The 22,605-nt window shown below is 34.6% G+C and overlaps 1 protein-coding gene across 2 annotated transcripts in view; it reads right to left on the bottom strand.

The window, feature by feature from the left end:
- Positions 1–20,209, bottom strand: part of efna2a (ephrin-A2a) — a 191,732-nt gene extending 171,523 nt beyond the window's left edge. For both annotated transcript variants that reach the window (XM_056476155.1, XM_056476162.1), the window contains exon 1: positions 19,309–20,209. In XM_056476155.1, coding sequence (XP_056332130.1) covers positions 19,309–19,418 — 110 coding nt within the window. In that variant the 5' untranslated portion in view covers positions 19,419–20,209. The remainder of the gene's footprint in view (positions 1–19,308) is intronic.
- Between the last annotated feature and the right edge of the window lie 2,396 nt (positions 20,210–22,605).

The following is a 22,605-nucleotide window of genomic DNA, read 5'->3' as shown; positions in this document are numbered from 1 at the left end:
AACAGTCACCCATTTTTGTCAAGTACTTAAGTTCAAATCTACAGTGCTCAGCATAATTGAGTACACAATTATATGTAATTCATTTATTTTGGTGCATTTAAACAAAACAGATTTATTAAACAGATATATTTATTAAAATAATATTTTAGTCACCAAACACATTGAGAAATTGAAAGATAATACAAATAAAAATTTTTTAGCTTCTCTTGATTTTTCCTTCTTTTTTAAAATTTGTATTTAATATTTTTCTATAACATAAATTTGGGTGTACTAGTTTTTGGACCATTATCGTAAGTTATTTTGTTAGATAAGCTCCAGATTTGGCCTCAGTACTGACTAATCTAATGTACAAATAAAACATTGTATAGCTTCCTATTAAAATATGAATTTAAAAGACAGATTTGTGAGGGGTGTACTTATATGTGCTGAGCACTGTATTTGAATTATATTTTAAAGAGGTAGTATAGGAGGTTTCAAATCCATGAGCGATCGCTTATATATATATTTAGGATCTGGTAAATTTCCTGTTATAAACTTGTATGAATGACAAAATTATTCTGTTTATCAAGGCAGCATTAATTAAATGTAAAATAAAATGTTAAATATTTATTTAAATTTTATGTATAGTTTCAAATGAAATTATTACTCCAGTCATTATTGCTTTTATTACCATTACCAATAAAATATAAAGAAGAATACAAGTAGTGGTAGTAGTAGTAGTAGTAGTAGTAATAATAATAATCATAATAATAATAAATTTATAATAATAATCATAATCATAATAATTAATAGTGATTTCTGAAGGATCATGTGACTGGAGTAGTGAAGCTAAAAAAATCCATCAATAAATCACTATAATAAATAATTAAATTAAATAATAAGCTACTTTTGAACAGTTATTTTATAGTGCAATAACATTTCACTATTTTACAATTTGTATTGTATTTTTGATTAAATAAATGCAGCCTTGGTGAGCAGGAGAAGCTTCTTTTGAAACATTTAAAAATCCTACTGACCCCAAACTTTTGACCGGTAGTGTAAATATATGCATATGTATATATGTATATATATATATATATATATATATATATATATATATATATATATATATATATATATATATATATATATATATATATATATATGTGTGTGTGTGTGTGTGTGTGTGTGTGTGTGTGTGTGTGTGTGTGTATATATTAAGTTTTTAGTTATGATGCTCCTAAAATCATACATTTTTACAAAATTCTGCGCAGAAACAGCAAAAAATGTCAGCAGATTCTGTCTGGCCAGAAGAATGACTAATGTCAACTGGACTAATAAACACAAATCTAGCCAAAATTATAATCCAAGCTGAAGTCAAGTTTGGGCAACTAAATAAATAAATATCGAATACAATTTTAAGAGAAAAAAAATCTGTTGTTACTAAATAACAAGTTGCTTGAAAAAAAACACAACTTGCTTCGATTAATTCCTAATTTAGGTGTTTACTAGTTAGAAAGGAGGTTGTTGTGACAGTTATGCTTATGTATGAAACAAATTTAAAGAGATAGTTCACCCAAAAGTGAAAATTCTGTCATTGTTGTATACTCATCCTCCACTTCTCAAATCAGTTTGTGTTTTGTTTTGCGAAACACAAAAGAAGATACTTTGAAGAATGATGAAATCCAGTAACCATTTGTATCCATAGTAGGAAAAACAAATACTATAGAGGTCAATGGTTACAGGTTTTGGTTACAAACCTCTTTCTCAAACAGAAAGTATAATACAAGCAAAGTATGAATAAATTATGACAGAATTATAATTTTTAGGTTAACTATTCCTTTAAGGGATGTTGAATATGGTCATTCTGAACAAAGCATTCATATGCGCATTACAAGTTCTAATAAGATGCCAATAAGCAAACTAATAAGCAACTAGTTAGAAGTGAGAATTGGTCCCTATACTAAAGTCTTCCTTTATCATAACATCATACATTTCACCCTATCATACATTTCCATTAAATTATGATGGATTGCTTGCATTTATGAAGTTTTTTTTTTTTACAGTTTTCCTCAAAAGTACTAATCATTAAGGTGATCTGAGGTAAGCTGAGGTCTGCAACACAATTGTTAAATGATATCTTATCTCACGCCAGTCTAATATCCTAATCATATCTGAGAGCGAGCCTTAGGGAAGGATTCTCGAATCGAGGCCTAAGGACTGCAAGCAGGTTTAGTATCAGGCTTTTATCTCAGTTAATATCTTAAACTGCCTTTAAACGCAGAGGCCGAAGCGGAGCGCTGTGTAATGTATTTAGGAATTATGCTATAACCCGTTTTAATCCGTAGTTCGAAGGCACTGATAAATAACCAAACATGACTGAAATGTAGCACAGAAAATGGCTTTGGAGAATAATGGCGGAGTTAAACATGCGGTACCTACTGCTCGTGTGTAATAGCTGCCGCTGGCAAAAAGTCATGGGGGATTTAGAGACTGTTGCCAAGAAAGGAGGTTCAATCAATAACCAATCTGTTGAAGTTTTATTCTGTGACAACATTCTTAATTAAGAGCCACTGTGGGCATATCTGCGAGGGCCCGAGAAACACAGACAGCGATGGGCTTGATATAGGACAAGCACTTTCCGGTGCTGAGCACAATGGAGTTATAGCCTGTTTTAAGGCAGCAGAAATGAGAACTTCACGCTACCTAACTCACAGCCGATCATCTGTGCCAGGAAACTCTAAATCACAGGGGAAAATGCCGCTGTAACCTTGTTTTTCGCATCTAAATACGTGTAAAGTAGCACACAATGGTCGAATGAAGATCACATGGCAGAATTGCCCGAGAGACACATGGAGACTTCATTATATGATGGCGATAACGCAGAAGTGCCGTTGAGATGCTATTAATCAGCGAGCTCTGATGAGCTGCAAACACTCGGCCCTCGATTCGGTGATTGGATCCCTTATCGCGATTCGCGCTCTTCACCTAAAACAAGGTGAAGGACATTATCACAATTTATTGAGTGCACTTAATTAGCCTGGAATTCACAGAGATGGAGACTCTTCAGATTTAAGCTAAAATGCTTTAAATGCTTATGTCGTTCTCCTGAACTGGTGTGATTTTTCTTTTCCTTTTCCCTCTTTTCTGCGGAACACAAAGTGAATTTTTGTTACGGAGAAAATCCTGCTGCTTTTTATGTGATGAAAGGTAAGGGGACTGGGGCTGCCGTCAAGCTGTAAAATGACAGCAAAAGCACCAAAATCGTCATAAAAATAGTTCATCTGATGTCAAATCTGACAGCGTGCCTTATGGTTGAGGGCTTTTTTTTGTTTCTGACTGCTTTTGAAACCAGTCTCATGCTCAGCGAGGCTCCAAACAGGCAGATCACAGTAACCTTACGCAAAATTTCAAACCAATAACAAAGTGTATTTTTATGTCACCAGAAACTTTCAAAAGTGACTACTGTAATAATGGAATCTGTTGACTTTAACTTCTGCTATAAAATAATAGTTTCTTTAGATTATGGTGTTAAAATGCCAGGAGATTCTAAATCTACACTAGGGCTGTGCAATATATCGTTTCAGCATCCATATTGCAATATGATCGTTCGCAATAGCCACATTGCAGGATATACAGAGATGAGTTTGTGTTATAATTTATCATTTGCATGTGTTTATGTATGATTTTAAAAAGCGTTCAGGTATAAGAAATTTTACCATTTGTGACCTTAACTTTGATTAATTTTATTGAATTATTTTTATCATTCAGTTACTGTACTTGAATACTGTTAGACTGACTGTTAGGAATGACAAAACACTTAATTTAAATTGTATATCTTCTTGATTGTATTTATAGATTGTTATGAATGAAAATATAACACATGCAAATATAGAAATGCACTGCAAATAGCAGAGGCCACAACAAAAATGTGTATGGGGACTCCAAAAAGTTTATAGATGGTTATTAGATTTTATGGAGATGCAAATAGTAAACATTAATTCATCAACGTCTGACTAAACGTGTGCATGAAAACACTCACAACACATGCAAATACAGAAATGCACTCCAAATAGTACAGACAACTAAGAAAATGTGTCGGGGGACCCCAAAAATTATATAGATTGTTTATTAGATTTTATGGAGATGCGCTCCCACTGTAAAATCATCCCAATCGATTAAACATTATAAATTCATTCCAAACAGAGATATTAAGTCATCTGGGGAAATTGTATTCATATTGCAATATATATTGCAAAATAAAAAATATCGCATTGTTAGATTTTTCCAATATCGTGCAGCCCTAGCCTACACAATTATTTGTAATTATTTTATTATAAGAAGTACATTTGACTCTATAACACATTGCCTGCTCATCCAGCCTGGACTCGAACCAGTGAACTTCTTGCTGTGAAACAATCATGCTATCCACTTAGCCACTGTGTCTATTACAATTCAGCAAATATATATATATATATATATATATATATATATATATATATATGTATATATATATATATATATATATATATATATATATATATATATATATATATATATATATATATATATATATATATATATATTTACTTATTTATTTATTTATTTTAAAATACAGATACCGCAAGGAAAATAAGTATTCAAGTTTTCCTCAGAAAACATCAGAATCAGAATCGGTTTTATTGCCAAGTGTGCTTTATCCACACAAGGAATTTGTTTTAGCTACAGAAGCTTCCAGTGTACATAAAGTGACAAGTGACAACCCGAAAATAAATATGAAAAAGACAATAAACATTAAACAGAGATGCAGTTAGTCAAAAAGCTCTGGATGTTGAATGTACATATTTACATTTGTCAAGCTACCGTTGTGACTTGAAATTTTCCCCAGATGTTGGTAACAACCAAAGAAATCCATATATGCAAAGAAAACAAAACTAATTAGTTTACAAATTAACTTTTGCGTAATAAAATGAAATGATACTTGAAAAAGTACTGAACACATGAAGAAAGCGAGGTGTAGAAATTCAGTGAAATCCCAGACAGTAGCTGAAATCTCTCATTGTCATTGTAAATTAATATTAGCTGCTTTACATTATCAGGATGATGAAGACGAAACCAGGGTGGACATTTCAGCAAGACAATGATCCAAAGCACAGCCAAGGAAACTCTCAAATGCTTTCAGAGAAAGAAAATCAAGCTGTAGAATGGCCCAGCCAAACACCTGACTTGAATCCAATAAAGAATACAAACTAAAGATCAGATTTGATAGACGAGATCCACAGAACCATCAAGATTTTTACACTCTGTTGTTGAAGTCTGTAAAAAAAACTCATTTCAATTTCATTTGATTTCATTTCAATTCATGTGACTTCATACTCCATATATGAGGCATCTTTAAGCTGCCATCACCAAAAAAGCCTTTTATACAAAGTATTAAATACATTTCTGTAGTTTCTGTAGTACTTTCTCCTTGTGTCATTCGATTGTTATCACACGTAACTAATTTCTTTAGATTTTTTTTATTTCGTTTTGTTTTAATGCTTGTATTGTTTGGGTTTTTACCAAAATCTGATTCAATTCCATATCAATAGCTCCTTTAGAAACATTAATCCCATGAAAAAAAAAAACATGACATAATTAATACTTATTTTCCCGGTTTTATCTCAATACAGATAAATACAGCCTAAATCAAACACTGATGTTGAAGCTGATTGAGGAAGTTTTGACGGCCCAGTATTGTCTATTTGGAAACGAATCCATTATTTGACATCATCTGCCACACAGGTGTCATAAGCGAAAAGCAGACGTTGTGAAAGGAATGCATAGCTAAACTGTTGGATGTGGAAATACCAAATCAGCCTAACAGGAATGTGTAATGCAATGTGAAATATGTAATGTAAAATGCAGCACATTCTCTAACTCACACAAACTGCAATGAACTTTTTTTTTTGATTGTGATAAATATTGCAATGCTGCTGTAACTGCCTTTGCTGAACTGCTTTCACTGGATGAAGATGCAGAGCAGACGCTAAGCAATGAACCGTGTCGACAAAGTTTAGCAAATCCAAAAAAAAAAAAGTGCAAGAAAAACTTCAGGGTAACCTCATAAAGTTCATTAATAAAGTTGTGAATAAGATTACATCTGTGTATGTCACATGCGATTTGGTCAGAAGGCAATTAAGGCCTTTACAATAATGTTTATTGCAATCAAAATCAGCATGTTTCAATATGATTATGGTTTCTATGATTATGAGCTGAATCCCATCAGTTTGATCAAAGTATTGTGTTTGATTGAGGTGAAGTTTAATTGCGGTACTGCCTAAATCAACACAGCAGAGATGATGTTCATGTTTAGTACACTATACAAGTTTTACTACAATCTACTATTGGTATAAAATCAGAAAATCTATTTAGTTTGCTTATTTTTTATTTTATAAAACGGTTGGATTCTTAATAAATTAGAGAGCTACAGAGTTATCATCATGTATACATATATTTAAATAAACATAAAATGTGTGTATATAAACACACACTTAGTGGATTGATTTCAGTACTTAAAAGTATACTTCAGAAAATGCCGTTTCAGTCTGGTACTTAGGCCCAATCCCAATTCTATTTCTTTACTCATTCCCCTTTGCCCTTGAAAGAAAATGTAAAATGGGAAGGGCTTCAAATTTTACCCCTAAGAAATGGGACAGCACTACAACACATATGTCATATGTCGTCGCAACCTCGAGATTGATGTCAGCAACTGCTGTAGTTATTCCAGTTGCGTTATTTTTTTGGTATTTATCTACAGGTAATCATAGAAGGCAATGACATCATGTTCTCATAAATATTATGAATTATAGATAGCAAAATTTTGCATTTTTTAATCGTAAATTTTTTAAGCATGTCCGTAAAACACGAACACAATTATAAACGCATTAAAACATATGCTTGTTTGTTCTAAAAATTCTTAATAATACCAAAAAATACTAATTTGTGCCTCTTCTGACTCCATGTTGCCGTTATAGCTGGTGTATTGTGAGAGATTTTTGTACCCCTTGGTTTCTAGTGTGGTCCTGAAAAATCTCCATTTCAAGGGCTATCTAACCCTTCCCCTTCAAGCTAAAGAGAATTGGGACAGGGGAAGGCTAAGGGTTAGAACTGGGATCGGGCCTTAATTTCAGTAGAAACTTAATGTTAAATGACTCTGTTCTGATCAAAGCACAATTACATTACAAAATTTTTGTCACACAAAACAAGACAATTCTTATTCACCATTAATTCACGCCATGGGTTATTATGTTTAGTATCTGCCATGGCTAAAGTACCAAATAAAAGCTGATATGCAAAAAATAGTGCAGAAAGAAGCTGGTAATGTAAATTCATATTCATATCTCTATAATTAGATGCTTTCTTAACCGCCGTTTTCTCGCCACTGTCATATTTATTGAGGGGAAAGTGTCCAGTATACATTTACCTATTCATCTAAACACTTCTATCAGCAGCATCGGTGCCATTGATTTGTTTGCTAAAAGTAAAAGACTAATTGTACATATCTTTTTAAGCAAATTTAAAATAAAAAACAACAACAACTTTGCCATGATTATATCTGGGCATTCTGTAAAACCTTTACATATTTTACTGTTTTGGCTTCACACTCTCACAATATTTCTCTCAGAGGCTCTATTGTTCAAAGGCTGCATATCTTATTAAAAGTTTCTTAAGATTTAAAACTACATGCAGTGTTGAAAACAGCTCTTTTTTTGTGAAAACTGATACATTTTTAAAGAATTCACATTTTTTACTCACATTTCTAACTTCAATCAGCTTTATACTAATTATGTATACACACAGATGATGTGAGAACATTTCTCTTTAGGCAATGTGTATTTTAAATAGAATTTCAGTATTTATTCAATCTTTTTTTTTTTAAATCCTTTCATTTTCTACAATATTAGTTTCTGCACTTCTACTATGTTTATTTATTAAAAATATGTTGGACATACGTCAGATATGTTAAAATTAACATTTTTCATTTCATTATAAATACATATCTTTGCTATTCCAAATGCAATTATACATCCTTCATTGCACCTTGCAATGGACAGTGTAGGCGACATGAGCGAAATGATAATTAACAGAAATAAACCACAAAAGAAGAATTCTCTCTCCATCAGCACAGGAATCCTACAATCAGATTTTCACATTTCATATACAGTTGGTCTATTCAGCGACTGCTGAACAAGCATGTGTCAGGCCTGAATCTGCACACCCTAAAACAATGGCGAGCTGCTGCTCCACAGTGCCGCAAATGTTCCGACAGCTAGAAAAATTCCTTGAGTTGTATTCCCAAGACAGACACAGCATACTGTGCAGGCAAGATATACAGCAAAATCAACATCCACAACATTCACAACCCTGGCTATGTATTTAAAGAGAAAGATTTATGAAAGTTTTCTGGAAAAGGACATGCTTTTTCTCCAGATTGCTTGTGGAAAGTGGAAAAACACGTAATAATGTAGTGGTTTGCCACAGGTCTTACCGCCGCCTCAGGGTTAAAGCGATACCTTGTGCTACTTTAAGATGTTTCAGAGCATTACTTTTAAGTAACAGCTACGTTTAGACCATGTCTTTCTCAAAGTACATGTTTTATTCTGATTTCCGCAGATAAACAAACACGGCTGCTAGACATGATGAAATGTTTAAGCTCTGGGAAAACCATGAAACTGCATTAATACATAACAGATACTGAGTTGCAATTAGAGTCTTATATGGCTTAAGCACCAAAAAGGCAGCCAAAATCAAGAACTACAACAAATATGTCGAATTATATGTATAAAAAAAAGAAGTACAATCGGGGCATAGACTAAAAACAGAACAGAGCACTCTGACAGGGTACAACCAAATGATAAAACCAAAGGGGATGAATCTTTAACCAGCAAACCTACATATTTCAAGACGTATTCCCAAATGACGATGAGTCACAGTTGAAGCACCTGGAGAGAGAGCGCAGTTAAAAAAAAAAAAGAAGAGAGACGTTCAAACAGAGAGAAAGAATAAAACTTAGCTAACAACCATTCCAGTTTTGAAAATCCTCCATTTCCTGACAGGATTGCGCCGTGTTTTGAAAACATAATTCATCTGCTGAAAGATTTCAGCAGTGTGGCCCCAAAGCGGGACCGTCTCTACCGAGACAGCTGGGTAAAAACATCTTGAAAATACATTTTTGTAGCCATGAAGGTTGCGAACTTGAAATAGACAGGAATGGCAAATCAAGTCTTTTTTTTTTTGTTCTGCAAACGGCTACTTGAGCTTCTACCTGCTTTGTCTGACAAGAGGAAATGTGATCGCCTTCGGATACTCAGGCGTAAGGACAAACGAGCATGAAGAGATAAATGAGATTCATTCGAAAAATTTAATTCCACCTGAAATGTAAATGACAAGAGCAAGCGAAGGGTATCACATAAAATCCGAGCTGGACTGCTTAAGATTCTCGCCGTTTGAACATGAGTGTTTCAAAGCCATTACATCATCATCGATTCACAGCTGCGAATCGTCAAAATCGTGGAGACGATGGTTGTGCAACCCAACGTAACGGCAAACAATCAAATAAGAGGTTATGTTTAATTAAATTCAATCACCAACAACAATAAGCTAGTCTAATGACTTGCAAACTGCACCCTTGGACGCATTGTGTGTTGCGCAGACAATTTACTTTAAGATATTCATGCTGTTTTTCAGAAGCTGCGTTTTTCATGGCTTCCATCTAGACCTTTTCACATATTCATTGTTTCCATAATGGTAACAATTTAGGGATGAACCTGCATGCAAATAACCCTCGGTCGCTTGGCTGTGCCAGGACGTCAACAGAAAGCACTACAGCAGGCCCCAAAAGGCAACCGCAGAGTGTCTAAGAAAAAAAAGCAGTGTGAGCCGTCAAGGGAATAATGACAGCAGCCATCTATGAATCACTGTGAGCACTGGATTCCTCAGCTCCACTTGTTTTTTTTTTTTTCTTCTTTCCTTTGCGGAGGCAGAGACAACATCCAGCACTAGCTGTCCCCAGCCAACCGCAGCACACAACTTGAGCGAGAGGCTATGAGCCGGGACTTCTGTTAAGAACCTCAAAGCTTTCAAGAAGAGAGGGCCTTTTGAAGGATAAACCACAGGATTAGATTAGTCCATCCTCTTGGGTTACAGAGCTGGGCATCTTCCCTTTTTTTCATCTGGACCCCCAAGAGGCCAAGCATATTGGCATTGAGGGGATGTCCATCTTCTTTTCAGTGTTGGCTTCAATAGAAAACCCCTGACAGGGAGCTTAGCAGAGAGAAAATATGATTCATGGCAAGCTTTTAATGCTCAAGGTGAATTGCCCTGCAAAAAGGCTCACCTCGATTGTCACTACAATACTGCGAGAGGACTAGAAGAGAGGTCAGGGCGAGCTGAAAAGTAAAGCTGACCCCTGGGCGTTCTTTTTCGGATTGTTTCTCCTGCAATCCCTTGGTAGGGCGTCAACGCGCCTCTTTTTGATAGAGCTGCTGAAAAATAATAGAAATATATGTTCTCGGGGCGCACTGGCAACAGGGATATAGACTACTCTTGACTAGAAAAAGTGTTTTTGTGTTGTTCTGTAAACTATAGTGCCTTATTAAATTAAATATTTACACTCGAAAAAATAAAGATTGAAGAAACTTTACATCCTTGGAAACTTTCCATAGCACAAAGAGTTATTTAAAGCTGGTTCACACCAGGGATGAAAACTATAGCTAAAAACATAGTTATATAAAACCTTCTGAATATAAAATAATAGCAGATTCGACAACAAAATCAACAATAAGAGAGCAATAACAATAACAGCATTAGAATTGCTGACAGAATGTTTTATTTCCCCAGTTCACTCTAAAAGGGGGTTCACAGCAATGCCAAAGAACCATTTTTGGATTAAAAGAACCATTTTTCTTTATGTGAAGAACATTTTAGTAAGCTAAAGAATCTTTTTACACTATAAAAAAAACGTTTGTGTAATGGAAAGGTTTCGATGTTAAAGGATCTTCATGTAATCATCAATAGCCGTTTCCATCCATCTATTTTTATACGCATTTTGGACATGAGCATAAAAAACGGTTGATTGGAAACGGCAATATGCGCATACATTTTGAAAATGTGCATAAAAAATGTATTCTCAAAACTGAGTAAGATAAACTTTTTATTTGATCAGAAAAGATGCTCATAAACTATGATGGAAACACTTTTACACGTTTTATGCGCATTAAAACAAGTGATTTTGCGATAAAATGTGATGATAAAAATGTGTGTGAATGGACAAACCAGTAGGCTGAGCACACTGTAAAGCAGGGGTCTCAAACTCAAATTGACGAGGGGCCATATCAGTGACTGACAATTCATAGGAGGGACCTTCTTCCCCAGAGTGTCAAAGCTCCTTTTTGTTTCTTGTTGTACACGTTGAAGGGGTAGTTTAAATTGCTGTGAAAACACTACAATTTAATAATAGTCATAATAATAATTATCTCTTAATCAATTGTTGCCTCACCAAAAGTTTAGCAAATTGCGTAAGATAGCAGAAAGCATATTGGGTAATTTTAGGGACTTTACTGGCAATTGTTCTTTTCAATATAATTTTTTTTGTAAAAAAGTATGAATATATTCACTTTTAATTTAGAATGTTCAATTCAGCCACCAGTAAAAAATTTTAAAAGTTTTTACTGTTGATATTCGGTGCCAGATTTTTTGACGATTTTGTTTTCTTTGACTCGTTGGATGAAAACGCTGCTGTATTCGCACGTCTATTATGCGATATTCTAGTTTTGCGCATCAATTTAATTACATTTTTGGACAGAAACATAGCTAATGTTGGTGTTTGATAAACATGAATACCACAAGCAATGAGAATGAATCTTTCTTTAAAGTGACTTGCTTAATAAAAGGTTTTTTTATGAGCACCGATGGAAAAATTATAACATCCAAGTAAAATTCCATTCCAGAAAATGCTATTTACAGTGCAAGTTAATGGTTTTTCTATGGCATCACTGTGGGAAAAACTTTTACAGCTTGACATTTTTAAGAGCACAGATGCAAAAATCTAAACTGAAGTGCATGCTTAAAAAAAAGAATAGTAACTTTGTCAGAGCCTGGTTTCTCTTGAGGATTTTTTCCCCTTCACTTTCGTCAGTTGGTAAAGTTTTGTTCCTCACCACCATCACCACTGGCTTGCTTGGTTTGGGACTTGTGGAGCTGAGCATCAATAGATTTGCTCTTCAGTGTTTGGACTTCCAGCAGTGAAATATAATCCACACTGAACTGAACTAAACTGAAATTCAACTCTGAAAACTGGACTGACGGTTTCAATTTACTAGAACTTCTATGTTAAGCTGCTTTGACACAATCTCCATTGTAAAAGCGCTATAGAAATAAGCATGAATTGAATTGGTGGAGTAGATGTTAAGAGTTAAGGGTCTTTGTGGAATAAACATGGAACAAACATGGGAAAAAATAGGTCTTTGTTTAGATTTTTAATGTATTCTTCATATTAAGGGGGGGAAACTAGTCTGAAAGGTTGGTTGGATAATCAAAATCTCTTTCTATATATATTTCTTCACATAAATCCAAAAAAAGATTTTGGAACCTACCAATTGAAAATAAATCATAAACAGGGAAAAGGGATTTGGGACTCTAACACTGCACATTTATGGTCCTAAAGCGTGGAAAAATGGCAAAGTATCCTGCTAAATAAGGATTAACGCAGACTGAATGCATCAGGGTGGCTTAGTCAATGGAAAAAAATTCAAATCCAGCCCCACATTTTATAGAGGTGGAAGAGCATGCACCCAGCTTGAGAAGAAATCTTCCTCTGAGCCTCTTTAATATTTTAAACCTCGGCAGACTACTGATGTACTGCAAGACAGCCGCTCTTAACTTTGTTAATTCAGCCGTGAGAGCACCTTCGCCGTGTTTATTTATCTAGCCAAGCTCTACCTGAGGAGCTGCATGTCAAAAGCCATTAGCCTGACATCCCCTGAGCAAACCCTCCAAGCCAGCCAGAGAGCCCTGCTCACAGATACCCTTCAAATAAAGAGGAATGAGCAATGTCAAGGAACTTCACAGGGAACGTATGATTTCAAAACCCGTCAGCCTCTGAAAGCCAGATTATCCTGAATCTCTTCAGAACTAGCCACATTATGAGAACAATAGGGTGGAATTCTTGATTCGGTTCATGCAAGAGCTTCTGAAAATACTGTGTAATATTCAGCTCCGGCTGCAAGCATCAAATATTTTTCTGGTTTCTACACATCAGAGAGGATTTAACGAGTTCTGCCTAATATTTCGAAAATATTCAGTGCCGAACTCTGAAAGCATCAGCGGCAGTGGACAAATCCTAGCAAATATGATCTTTACTTACTATTTTATCTCAGCCTCAAATAATTTCAAAGAGGATAAGCCTTGTTAAACCCATATTCAGTCAGAAATCTTTGATGGGATTCTACAGTCTACACAAATGTTCACAGTACCTACAAACAACACTTTTTAAAACTAATACTTTGCAAACACAAGAAAAGCCAATACCAGTAATGATACACAGAGTTTCTGTATGGCAAGCCACTTTAACATTTATTTACACAGACTTTTTTTTTACTTGACTAGTAATTACTAGAAATTCATTAGTAGCTAGTACTTAATCATTAGATGTCTTTTGGTGCAAGGCTGTATCCCAATAGCATTGGAAAAACAAAAAAAAAACTATTAGCGTTTGGCTAGTGTGTGTTTCAATTTTTGCTGACACTAGTTTTAATAAAACTTTCAACTAGAAGTTGCGATATAATGGTATGTTTAAACTGTAACATTTACTTAAACCAATTTAAGTAAAAGCTTTTATTTTGTCAAGATTTGTATTGCTATAATGCATATCGTGTAGTTAGCAATGTTGCTATGTAAAGAAGCACTCTCCTGCATTGTGCTAATGTTTTAAAGTTGGCTTAAATCAAAATGTACGATGTTTATTTTGCTAGCTCACGTTGTTATTCTTAAAGTGAATAATCAGTGCAAGTTAATCCACTAAAAAAAGCTTGCTCGTAATAATTTTAATGAACGTCTGGTCATTTGCCTCCATATTTGGAGTGGTGGTCCTTCTGTTGATATCAACCTGAGGTAGGGCTGGGCGATATGGCAAAAATCTCGATAATTAATTTCCCTAATGAATGAAAATGATATATATTTTGATACAAGTTGTTAATGCTTCCAGATTTAAAAGAGTACCCCAACACTGACTGAAGCCACAAAAACTAGAGGGTACATTAAATGGCGTAACATATTTTCAGGAGATAAATTTTCAGTGGCAAAATATCTCGAATATCAACACACTTTTAGATTCCCATTGTTGTACATTTCTGCTGTGTGATTGGCCCTTAGATCAATATAGAGTAAAAAAGTACAGCGTTTATTGTTATTGACATAAATTATCACGATTCGATATAATATCGTTTATCTGCCCAGCCCTAACCTGAGGGCTTCTTCCATAGGAACTGTATAATAATCCCCTCTCTCACTGTTAGTTTGCTATGAGGGAATGATGCGCGAAAGAAAGCCCCGCCCCCTACTCAAAATTCCAGTTTAGTTGGAAGTACATCAACTTACTGAAATATAAGTCTCAGCAACTTCCAGTTCACATGCACTTTAAGTACTTGCACATGCCTATCCGCTTGTTAAGTCATGACATATCGATGACGTATGGAACGCTGTTTCCAGGTCCAAGCCACTACACATTTGAATTGAGAAAATATTTGCTTATGACCCCTTTTTAGACATATCACACATTAAAGTGAATTTTATATAAAGTCATGCTGTACGCAACAGTCTCTGGACTTGCTGCATCACAGACATCAACATTTTAACAATTTTTAAATAATTAATACCTTTCTGGCCATCAGATATTTGGCATGGATATATATACAGTTGAAGTCAGAATTATTAGCCTCCCTAAATTATTAGCCCCCCTGTTTATTTTATTTTTTTTACAATTTCTGTTTAATGGAGAGAAGATTTTTTCCCACACATTTCTAAACATAATAGTTTTAATAACTCATTTATAATTACTGATTTATTTTATCTTTGCCATGATGACAGTACATAATATTTGACTAGATATTTTTCAAGACACTTCTATACAGCTTAAAGTGACATTTAAAGGCTTAACTAGGTTAATTAGGTTAACTAGTTTAGGGTATTGCTGAACAAGTGATACGCATACACAATGTCACAAGTTTTTATTGAAAATCACTTAATTCTCCTTCATATTCATTTCCCCCAATTTAATAAATATTCCCTCATTTATTCATATCCCCAAAAGGTCTTTGTTGAGTAAATGAAGCCCCAAAATACATTTAAAGCTGAAAACGGTGTAGTGTGTAAATGCTGCTAAGTAAATTTATCTATTACAAATTTCCTTTAAGATCTACTAGGAATCAGAGGTGTAGCGGACATTTTAAAAGTGTGGGGACAGCTGTATGAGATCTAAAATTTTACGTTCATTTTATTATTAATCACCTGTTTCTACATGGTCTGTCTCTAAAAGTGAGGGGGACGTATCCCCCGCCCCCGTGCCCCGCAGTTGCTATGCCCCTGCTAGAAATTTTATTATTCATGAAGTAGACATGACTAGTCATTAGATAAGACAAATTTTTAAAAAGCTAATCATAGCTAGAGAAAATTGTCACTTAAACAGATTGGATAGACAATTTAGTGCCAATAAAACAGTAAAAGTTGGTAATATTTTGGAAATAACCAGTCCTTTTACCAATAAGACTTAAGCCAGTGTCAGCAACAACTGTAATATTCAACTGTATATTTATGTAAAACACTCCCAATTTTAAATGTAAAGCCAATTCACCATTCGTAGATAAATGTTTGTTGGATTGCTGTGTTTCCCCTGTCGACTTCAGTTGCTGTGGTCAGAGTTTGTTTTCACTCAACTGTTTCAATCTGCATTTGTTGGACCGTGGGACGTCTGAACAGTGTGATATGATTTTCCAACAAAATCTGGCAGAATCTGACCAGGGACCAATTAGGCTCCATGTAAAATGTATTTTGTTTTTAGCTCTGAGAAATATTTATTAAGTAAATTAATTAATGGTTGCACATGGCAGTTGCTGGGGCAGTTTGTTTGTTGGTGTTTGTTTGTGAGGTGTAACTTGCCCTTTGGTGGTATGAGCACTACACCAATGCACAATAATTTACCATACATAAAGTAATAATCATGATAATAATAAATGTTTTAAAGCCTTGTGCAAATGCCCCAATGCTTACAACTGAACTTATCTATTATAGATTTCCTGAGAGAAGAGTATTCCTTTACTAGTAGCCGAATATTTTTAATTATTTAATCTGATTTGTTTAGAACCGTAAAGTGGGCATTCTGAATAGTTATTAAATAAGACAAACAGAAAGCTATAGTGTTTGGTAGAGACGGGGGCGGATTTAGTGATTTGGGGGCCCTATAAGCAGTTCCAGCCATGGGCCTAATAGTCCTAAAAAGAAACCATTTGTAGTTTTATCAATTTATTTTTTCTTATATCACTGAATGCCCTTCTCCATGTTTTATTTTAATGAAGTCTCTGCATCTTAAATGATTTGCTTTCTTAAAATGGATTCATTCTAAAAAGAACCTAAAAAGAATCAATAAATCGAAAATAATCAATTGTTTTTAAAACTGAATCTTTACCTGACTTGACTGCTGGACTGCTCTGTGATTTAGAGTGTACGACAAATTTGTGTACATGTTATAATAACGTTAAAGTTTAGTTAAATTTGTTAAACCATCACCATACATAATATAATAGAAAACAATGTTATGTGTATAATTTATACTTCTAGGTATTTATTGGGGGGCCTCAAATTTCCTGGGGCCCTAGGTGACTGCTTACTTTACTTTTTGGTTAAATCTATAGTGGCTGAGAGAGCTTTATGCCCTGCAATTTAAGAAAACATGTGCAATTACAAAAAAAGTAACGCACAACGCAAACAACTGAAGAAACGCACTGAATTTATTAAACACGCTGCATACTATTAAAACAACATTTCACATTTAATCATCAGTTTATTTAAGCTAATAATTTACAAAAGACAATGGAATCATGTAATCAGGACACTAAAATAAACTAAAAAAAAAAAAAAACTTGCCTTGAAAAGACCAACAACTTCACTGAGCAACAGTCACGGCATAATAACACGTACAGTTGAAGTCATTATTAGCCCCCTTGAATTATTAGTCCCCCTGTTTTTTTTTTCTCCAATTTCTGTTTAACTGAGAGAAGATTTTTTTTCAACACATTTCTTACACATGATCATTTTAATAGCTCATTTCTAATAACTGATTTATTTCATCTTTGCCATGATAACTACAATATATTTTACTAGATATTTTTCAAGACACTTCTATACAGCTTAAAGTGACATTTAAAGGCTTAACTAGGTTAATTAGGTTAAGTAGGCAGGTAAGGGTAATTAGGCAAGTTATTAACTATGTGTAAACTATCAAAAAAATATATAGCTTAAAGAGGCTAATAATTTTGACCTTAAAACGGGTTTAAAAAAAAAAAACTGCTTTTATTCTAGCCGAAATAAAACAAATAAGTCCTTCTCCAGAGGAAACAGTATTATAAGACATACTGTTAAAATGTCCTTGCTCTGTTAAACATCACTTGTGAAATATACAAAAAGAAGAAAAAAAATAAATCTCAAAGCGGGGCTAATAATTCTGACTTCAACTGTCAGCAGGGTCCGTCATGTTTTTGGGTCCCCTTGAAACATTTCCGTTGTGTTACGTGGATATATGCAAGTGTTGTGACAAAATGTAGCACGTTTCTTCAATTGTTTGTGTTGTGAAAATGCAGCACGCTTCTTCAATTATTGTGTTGTGACAATGCAGTGCCTTTCTTCAATTGTTGTGTTGTGAAAATGCAACACGCTTCTTCAATTGTTGTGTTGTGAAAATACAACACGCTTCTTCAATTGTTGTGTTGTGAAAATACAACACGCTTCTTCAATTGTTGTGTTGTGAAAATACAACACGCTTCTTCAATTGTTGTGTAGTGAAAATGCAGCACGCTTCTTCAATTGTTGTGTAGTGAAAATGCAACACGCTTCTTCAATTGTTGTGTTGTGAAAATACAACACGCTTCTTCAATTGTTGTGTAGTGAAAATACAACACGCTTCTTCAATTGTTGTGTTGTGAAAATACAACACGCTTCTTCAATTGTTGTGTTGTGAAAATACAACACGCTTCTTCAATTGTTGTGTTGTGAAAATACAACACGCTTCTTCAATTGTTGTGTAGTGAAAATGCAGCACGCTTCTTCAATTGTTGTGTTGTGACAATGCAGCGCGTTTCTTCAATTGTTGTGTTGTGAAAATGCAGCGCGTTTCTTCAATTGTTGTGTAGTGAAAATGCAGCGCGTATCTTTAATTGTTTGTGTTGTGACAAAATGTAGCGCGTTTCTTCAGTTGTTTGTTTTGTGACAAAATGCAGCGCGTATCTTCAATTGTTTGTGTTGTGACAAAATGTCGCACGTTTCTTCAGTTGTTTGTGGTGAAAATTTGCCACACATGTGCTGTCATATTGATGAAGATTGTTTCTTAATTTGCTGGCGTTTTTGTAATTGCTTGTGTTTTCTTAAATTGCAGCACATTAAGCGTGACGTCTCGAGAAGCGGCTTCCGGGTCCAAGCGCTCTATCAAACTGTATGGGCAGACTGACTCATCAAATGGTAATAATAAACATTTGCAAAGCGGCATAATACTTTCGAAAATCACGATTGCAATATATATATATATATATATATATATATATATATATATATATATATATATATATATATATATATATATATATATAAATAAAATATCTGATGGCCAGAAAGTGATACATTTTTTATAAATTGCAAGGTCCAGAGACCGAAGTGTACACCAAATATTTTATATAAAATTCACTTTAATGTGTGATAGGACTAAAAAGTGTCCATAAACGAATAATTTCTCACTACAAATGAGTAACGGCTTGAACCTGGAAACATCATTCCATACGTCATGATGACTTAAGTGGATTAAATAATAAATACAGACATTTCTGGCCACTTAATTGCTGGTCGTTGGTAATATATTTTGTTTTTTGTGTGCGTTTTACTTTTCCGTAAAATTAGGTTTCAGCATCAACTGGCAAAGTTGTGAACTCCAGAATATAATGGAGTTGTAATGAATACCAACAGTTATTAGATGAGCAGGCTAACATAGTAACCTAAATATGAAATCAGCTTGCCATAGCGTGCACTCACCTGGAGTTTGAGCTGTTCCAGTAGACCGCATGTCTGTCTGAGATGATCCTGTCGTCCGACCATACGGAGACCCAACACACAACAGTAAAAACCACCAGAGACAACTCCATTTGAGTTGCTTTACAAGTCTTCACCTCCAAACGAAGATTCTCGGGCGCTTATTTCAGAGGCAACTTTTCAAATACCTTCTTGAACGAATGTACACACGCAGTTTGGAGCATCATAACAAGGCTTATAATCCAGAGTGATTTTCATTCCCTCCGACCGACAGAGCAGCATCACTTTCTAGCTCACTTCAGAGTCGGCACACAGTTGATTGTTTTTAGGGGGAAATCCATTACAGTAGTTTCTAATGTTGCAACAGGGCTCCGGGGTCAATTTTCTTTAGAGCTGTGTCAGAAATGCGTCCATCATCTGATCGCGGGACAGTGCGACGCGCGTCTCCGACAATGATGCTCCCGGTTTGCAGCGGTGCAACTTCCAGATACCTCTACCCCATGTGGTCTGCACGAGAAACACACACGAAACACGTCCCCGTCCGTAACACACGCCTTTCTGATTCGCGGTTGTTCAGTGCTCCATCGTTACTCGCACAAGTTATTTGTTACATTAGTTGTTGTCGGAATCGTGTTGTTTGTGTCTTGCTCCGGGTGAAAAAGCAGAGATCCTACGCACATCTCAAGCCGCTTGCACGAGTCCTTCCTGTCCTGGAGGAACAAAGGCAATTTTGCCCCATACTGCCTTGGTCATTTCTGCTTTTGCGCACTGTTTGGGTCGTTTTATTTTTAAGAATCGCTCAATATTTAGCGTCGATCGACTAGATGATACAGTCTGTCTGAAGCATCTGACTCGCGCACTTCATAATTCATCGGCTGATAGCGGATCTGATTCGTGCGCGACAGTTGTTCTCATCCTCATCATCAGCGCTGTACCTTCAGGAGGAGGCGGGGCCTGCGCGAGCTCCTCAAACTCACCTCTGACATTTACTTTGTCGTCTCAGAGATCACTCATCATATGCGTCTTTACGCTGTTTGTTGGACATTTTAGCGAATTTTTTTTCCCTTTTCCACCAAAATAAATTCAAAAGCTTCGCCTCGAGTAGGATAGGTAAAACTTAAGAAAAGCTAAGAATGTGAACAGATTGAATATTTTTATGAACTACTGGTTTTTAAAGGGGATAGTTCACCCCAAATTGCAAATGTACTCAACCTCAAGTGACTTCAAATGTTTTTAGTTTCTTTCTTCTGTTAAACGCAAAAGACATTTTGAGGAATGTTAGAAACCTAACCATATTAGAAAAAGCATATGAATGTCCATGGTTAATGGTTTTTGGCTTTCTTCAGTAGGCTATATCTTATGTAAAACAAAGTCCAACAGGATTGAAACAAATGAGGAAAATTATGAGCAAGGAAAACTATAGAATTTTCATTTTTAATTTCAGCTTAAATTAATTATTAATTACAAAACAGCATTATTTTTCAAGTATATTTAATCTACATTTTTATTAAGATTTCCCCACAAAAAAAACTATTTAAAATTATTAAAAACTTAGCGATAACGTAAGAAAATGTACTGGTTTGAAAGATATGTGACAAAATATAAAGATTCTTTGAGAGTTGTGATTGATTTTCTCTATAGCAGGAGTGCCCAAACTTTTCCTTATGAAGGACCAAAACTAAACTTGATTGAGGCTAGTGGGCCATGGAGATATAGCTAATTATTTAATAAACAATTATTTAATAAACAATTATACATACATACATACACAGAGATGAAGACAGAATTATTAGCCCTTTGAATTATTAGCCCGTTTATTTTTTTCCTCCAATTGCTTTTTAACAGTTTTTAACAAACGAGATTTTTTTCTCAAAACAATTCTAAATATAGTTTTAATAACTCATTAAGAACTGATTTATTTTTATCTTTGCCATGATAACAGTAATTAATATTTTAATGAACTTACTACAGTAAAAATATAAAAGAATGAAGTTGGGATGGTGGGCAAAATCAAAGGTTACAATGGGCCATCTTTGGGCATCTCTGCTCTACAATCTTTGAAAAAGTCAGTAAGTGATCTCGCCTTCCCCCAATTATGCCAGAAATTATAATGGTATATCAATTAGCTGACATATTACCATGTGTACTTTGGAAACAATGATAGTCCATTTAGCCCAAAAAGGCTATTGTAATAGAGGAAGAATGAAAGGGGGGGGGGGACTTATATTTGTCTTTGAAATACTTTAATCTATTAGTTATCTGTCATGTCCTATTGGAAGTTTGCACTAACTGTAATATTTTATCAATTTACTGAAACACCAAGTCACAAGTGATGTGAATTCTTCAAAAACTTAAACACATCTGCTATAGGGCTTTTAGAAAACTTTTTAAATAATATGGATTTACCACATCTGTAGAGAAGCCGCTTCACCTGATTCAATAACGCAATGCTCTCAGCCGTAAAAAAAGGTTTGCTGGTAGCAGTCTACTGGAGTCACTCCTATCCTTTCCTGGGACTCACCACTACAGCTTCTGTTACTTATGACTTTAAACTGCAATTTCTAAATTGACTTTTTTTTTTTAAACGTTAAACTAAATACTTTTTTTTTATTTATTTTTTTTTTTTAAATGAAGTCAAGCTTTGCAAAAACTACTCCACCTATGATGCTGCTGGCATTTAATAGTAGTCTTGAATTTACAATTTACTGGAAGACATGGAGTAAAAAAAAAAAAAATAAATAATAATAATTTAAATAGAGTATGAAAAGTTGTCTAGATATCGCTCACAGGTCATGTACAGGCTAAATTTACCTACTCAATCTCCAGGCTGTTATGGTCCTGAACGCCTCAATCATTCTAAAGGGGTAAAGATTTTTGGATCTGAATTTATTTGGATGTGAAATACATTTGCATAATTTATGTATATTATCTTGATTGCTAGGATGTGCAGCAGAGGGAAACCAGAATTCTGACCCTGCGAACACGAGGAAATACGTTAAGAAATGAGAAAAAGATGGGGAGAGATAGGCAGATTAGCAAGAAAAATAATATTTATGCAGATGGAAACAAGAAAAAAAAAAATGTAATGAACAACTGAAGACCACAGCAAGTCACTCCATCATTGAGAATACAAATTGTATGCTTGGGCATATTCAGCCCTTTGTGATTTGGTTCAAATTTATGTAGTTAAATTCGAAACAATCCTTTAAATAAATAATACCACTTTGATTTTTTATAAGTTTGTGATACATTTAAGATATTTGCACGATTTAAAAGTAATTTAAACTACTCATCATACAG

Source organism: Danio aesculapii, chromosome 2 (genome assembly GCF_903798145.1).
Source record: "Danio aesculapii chromosome 2, fDanAes4.1, whole genome shotgun sequence".
Taxonomy (NCBI): Eukaryota; Metazoa; Chordata; class Actinopteri; order Cypriniformes; family Danionidae; genus Danio; species Danio aesculapii.
The sequence above is the reverse complement of the archived record's forward strand: the minus strand, read 5'-3'. Positions and strand labels throughout refer to the sequence as shown.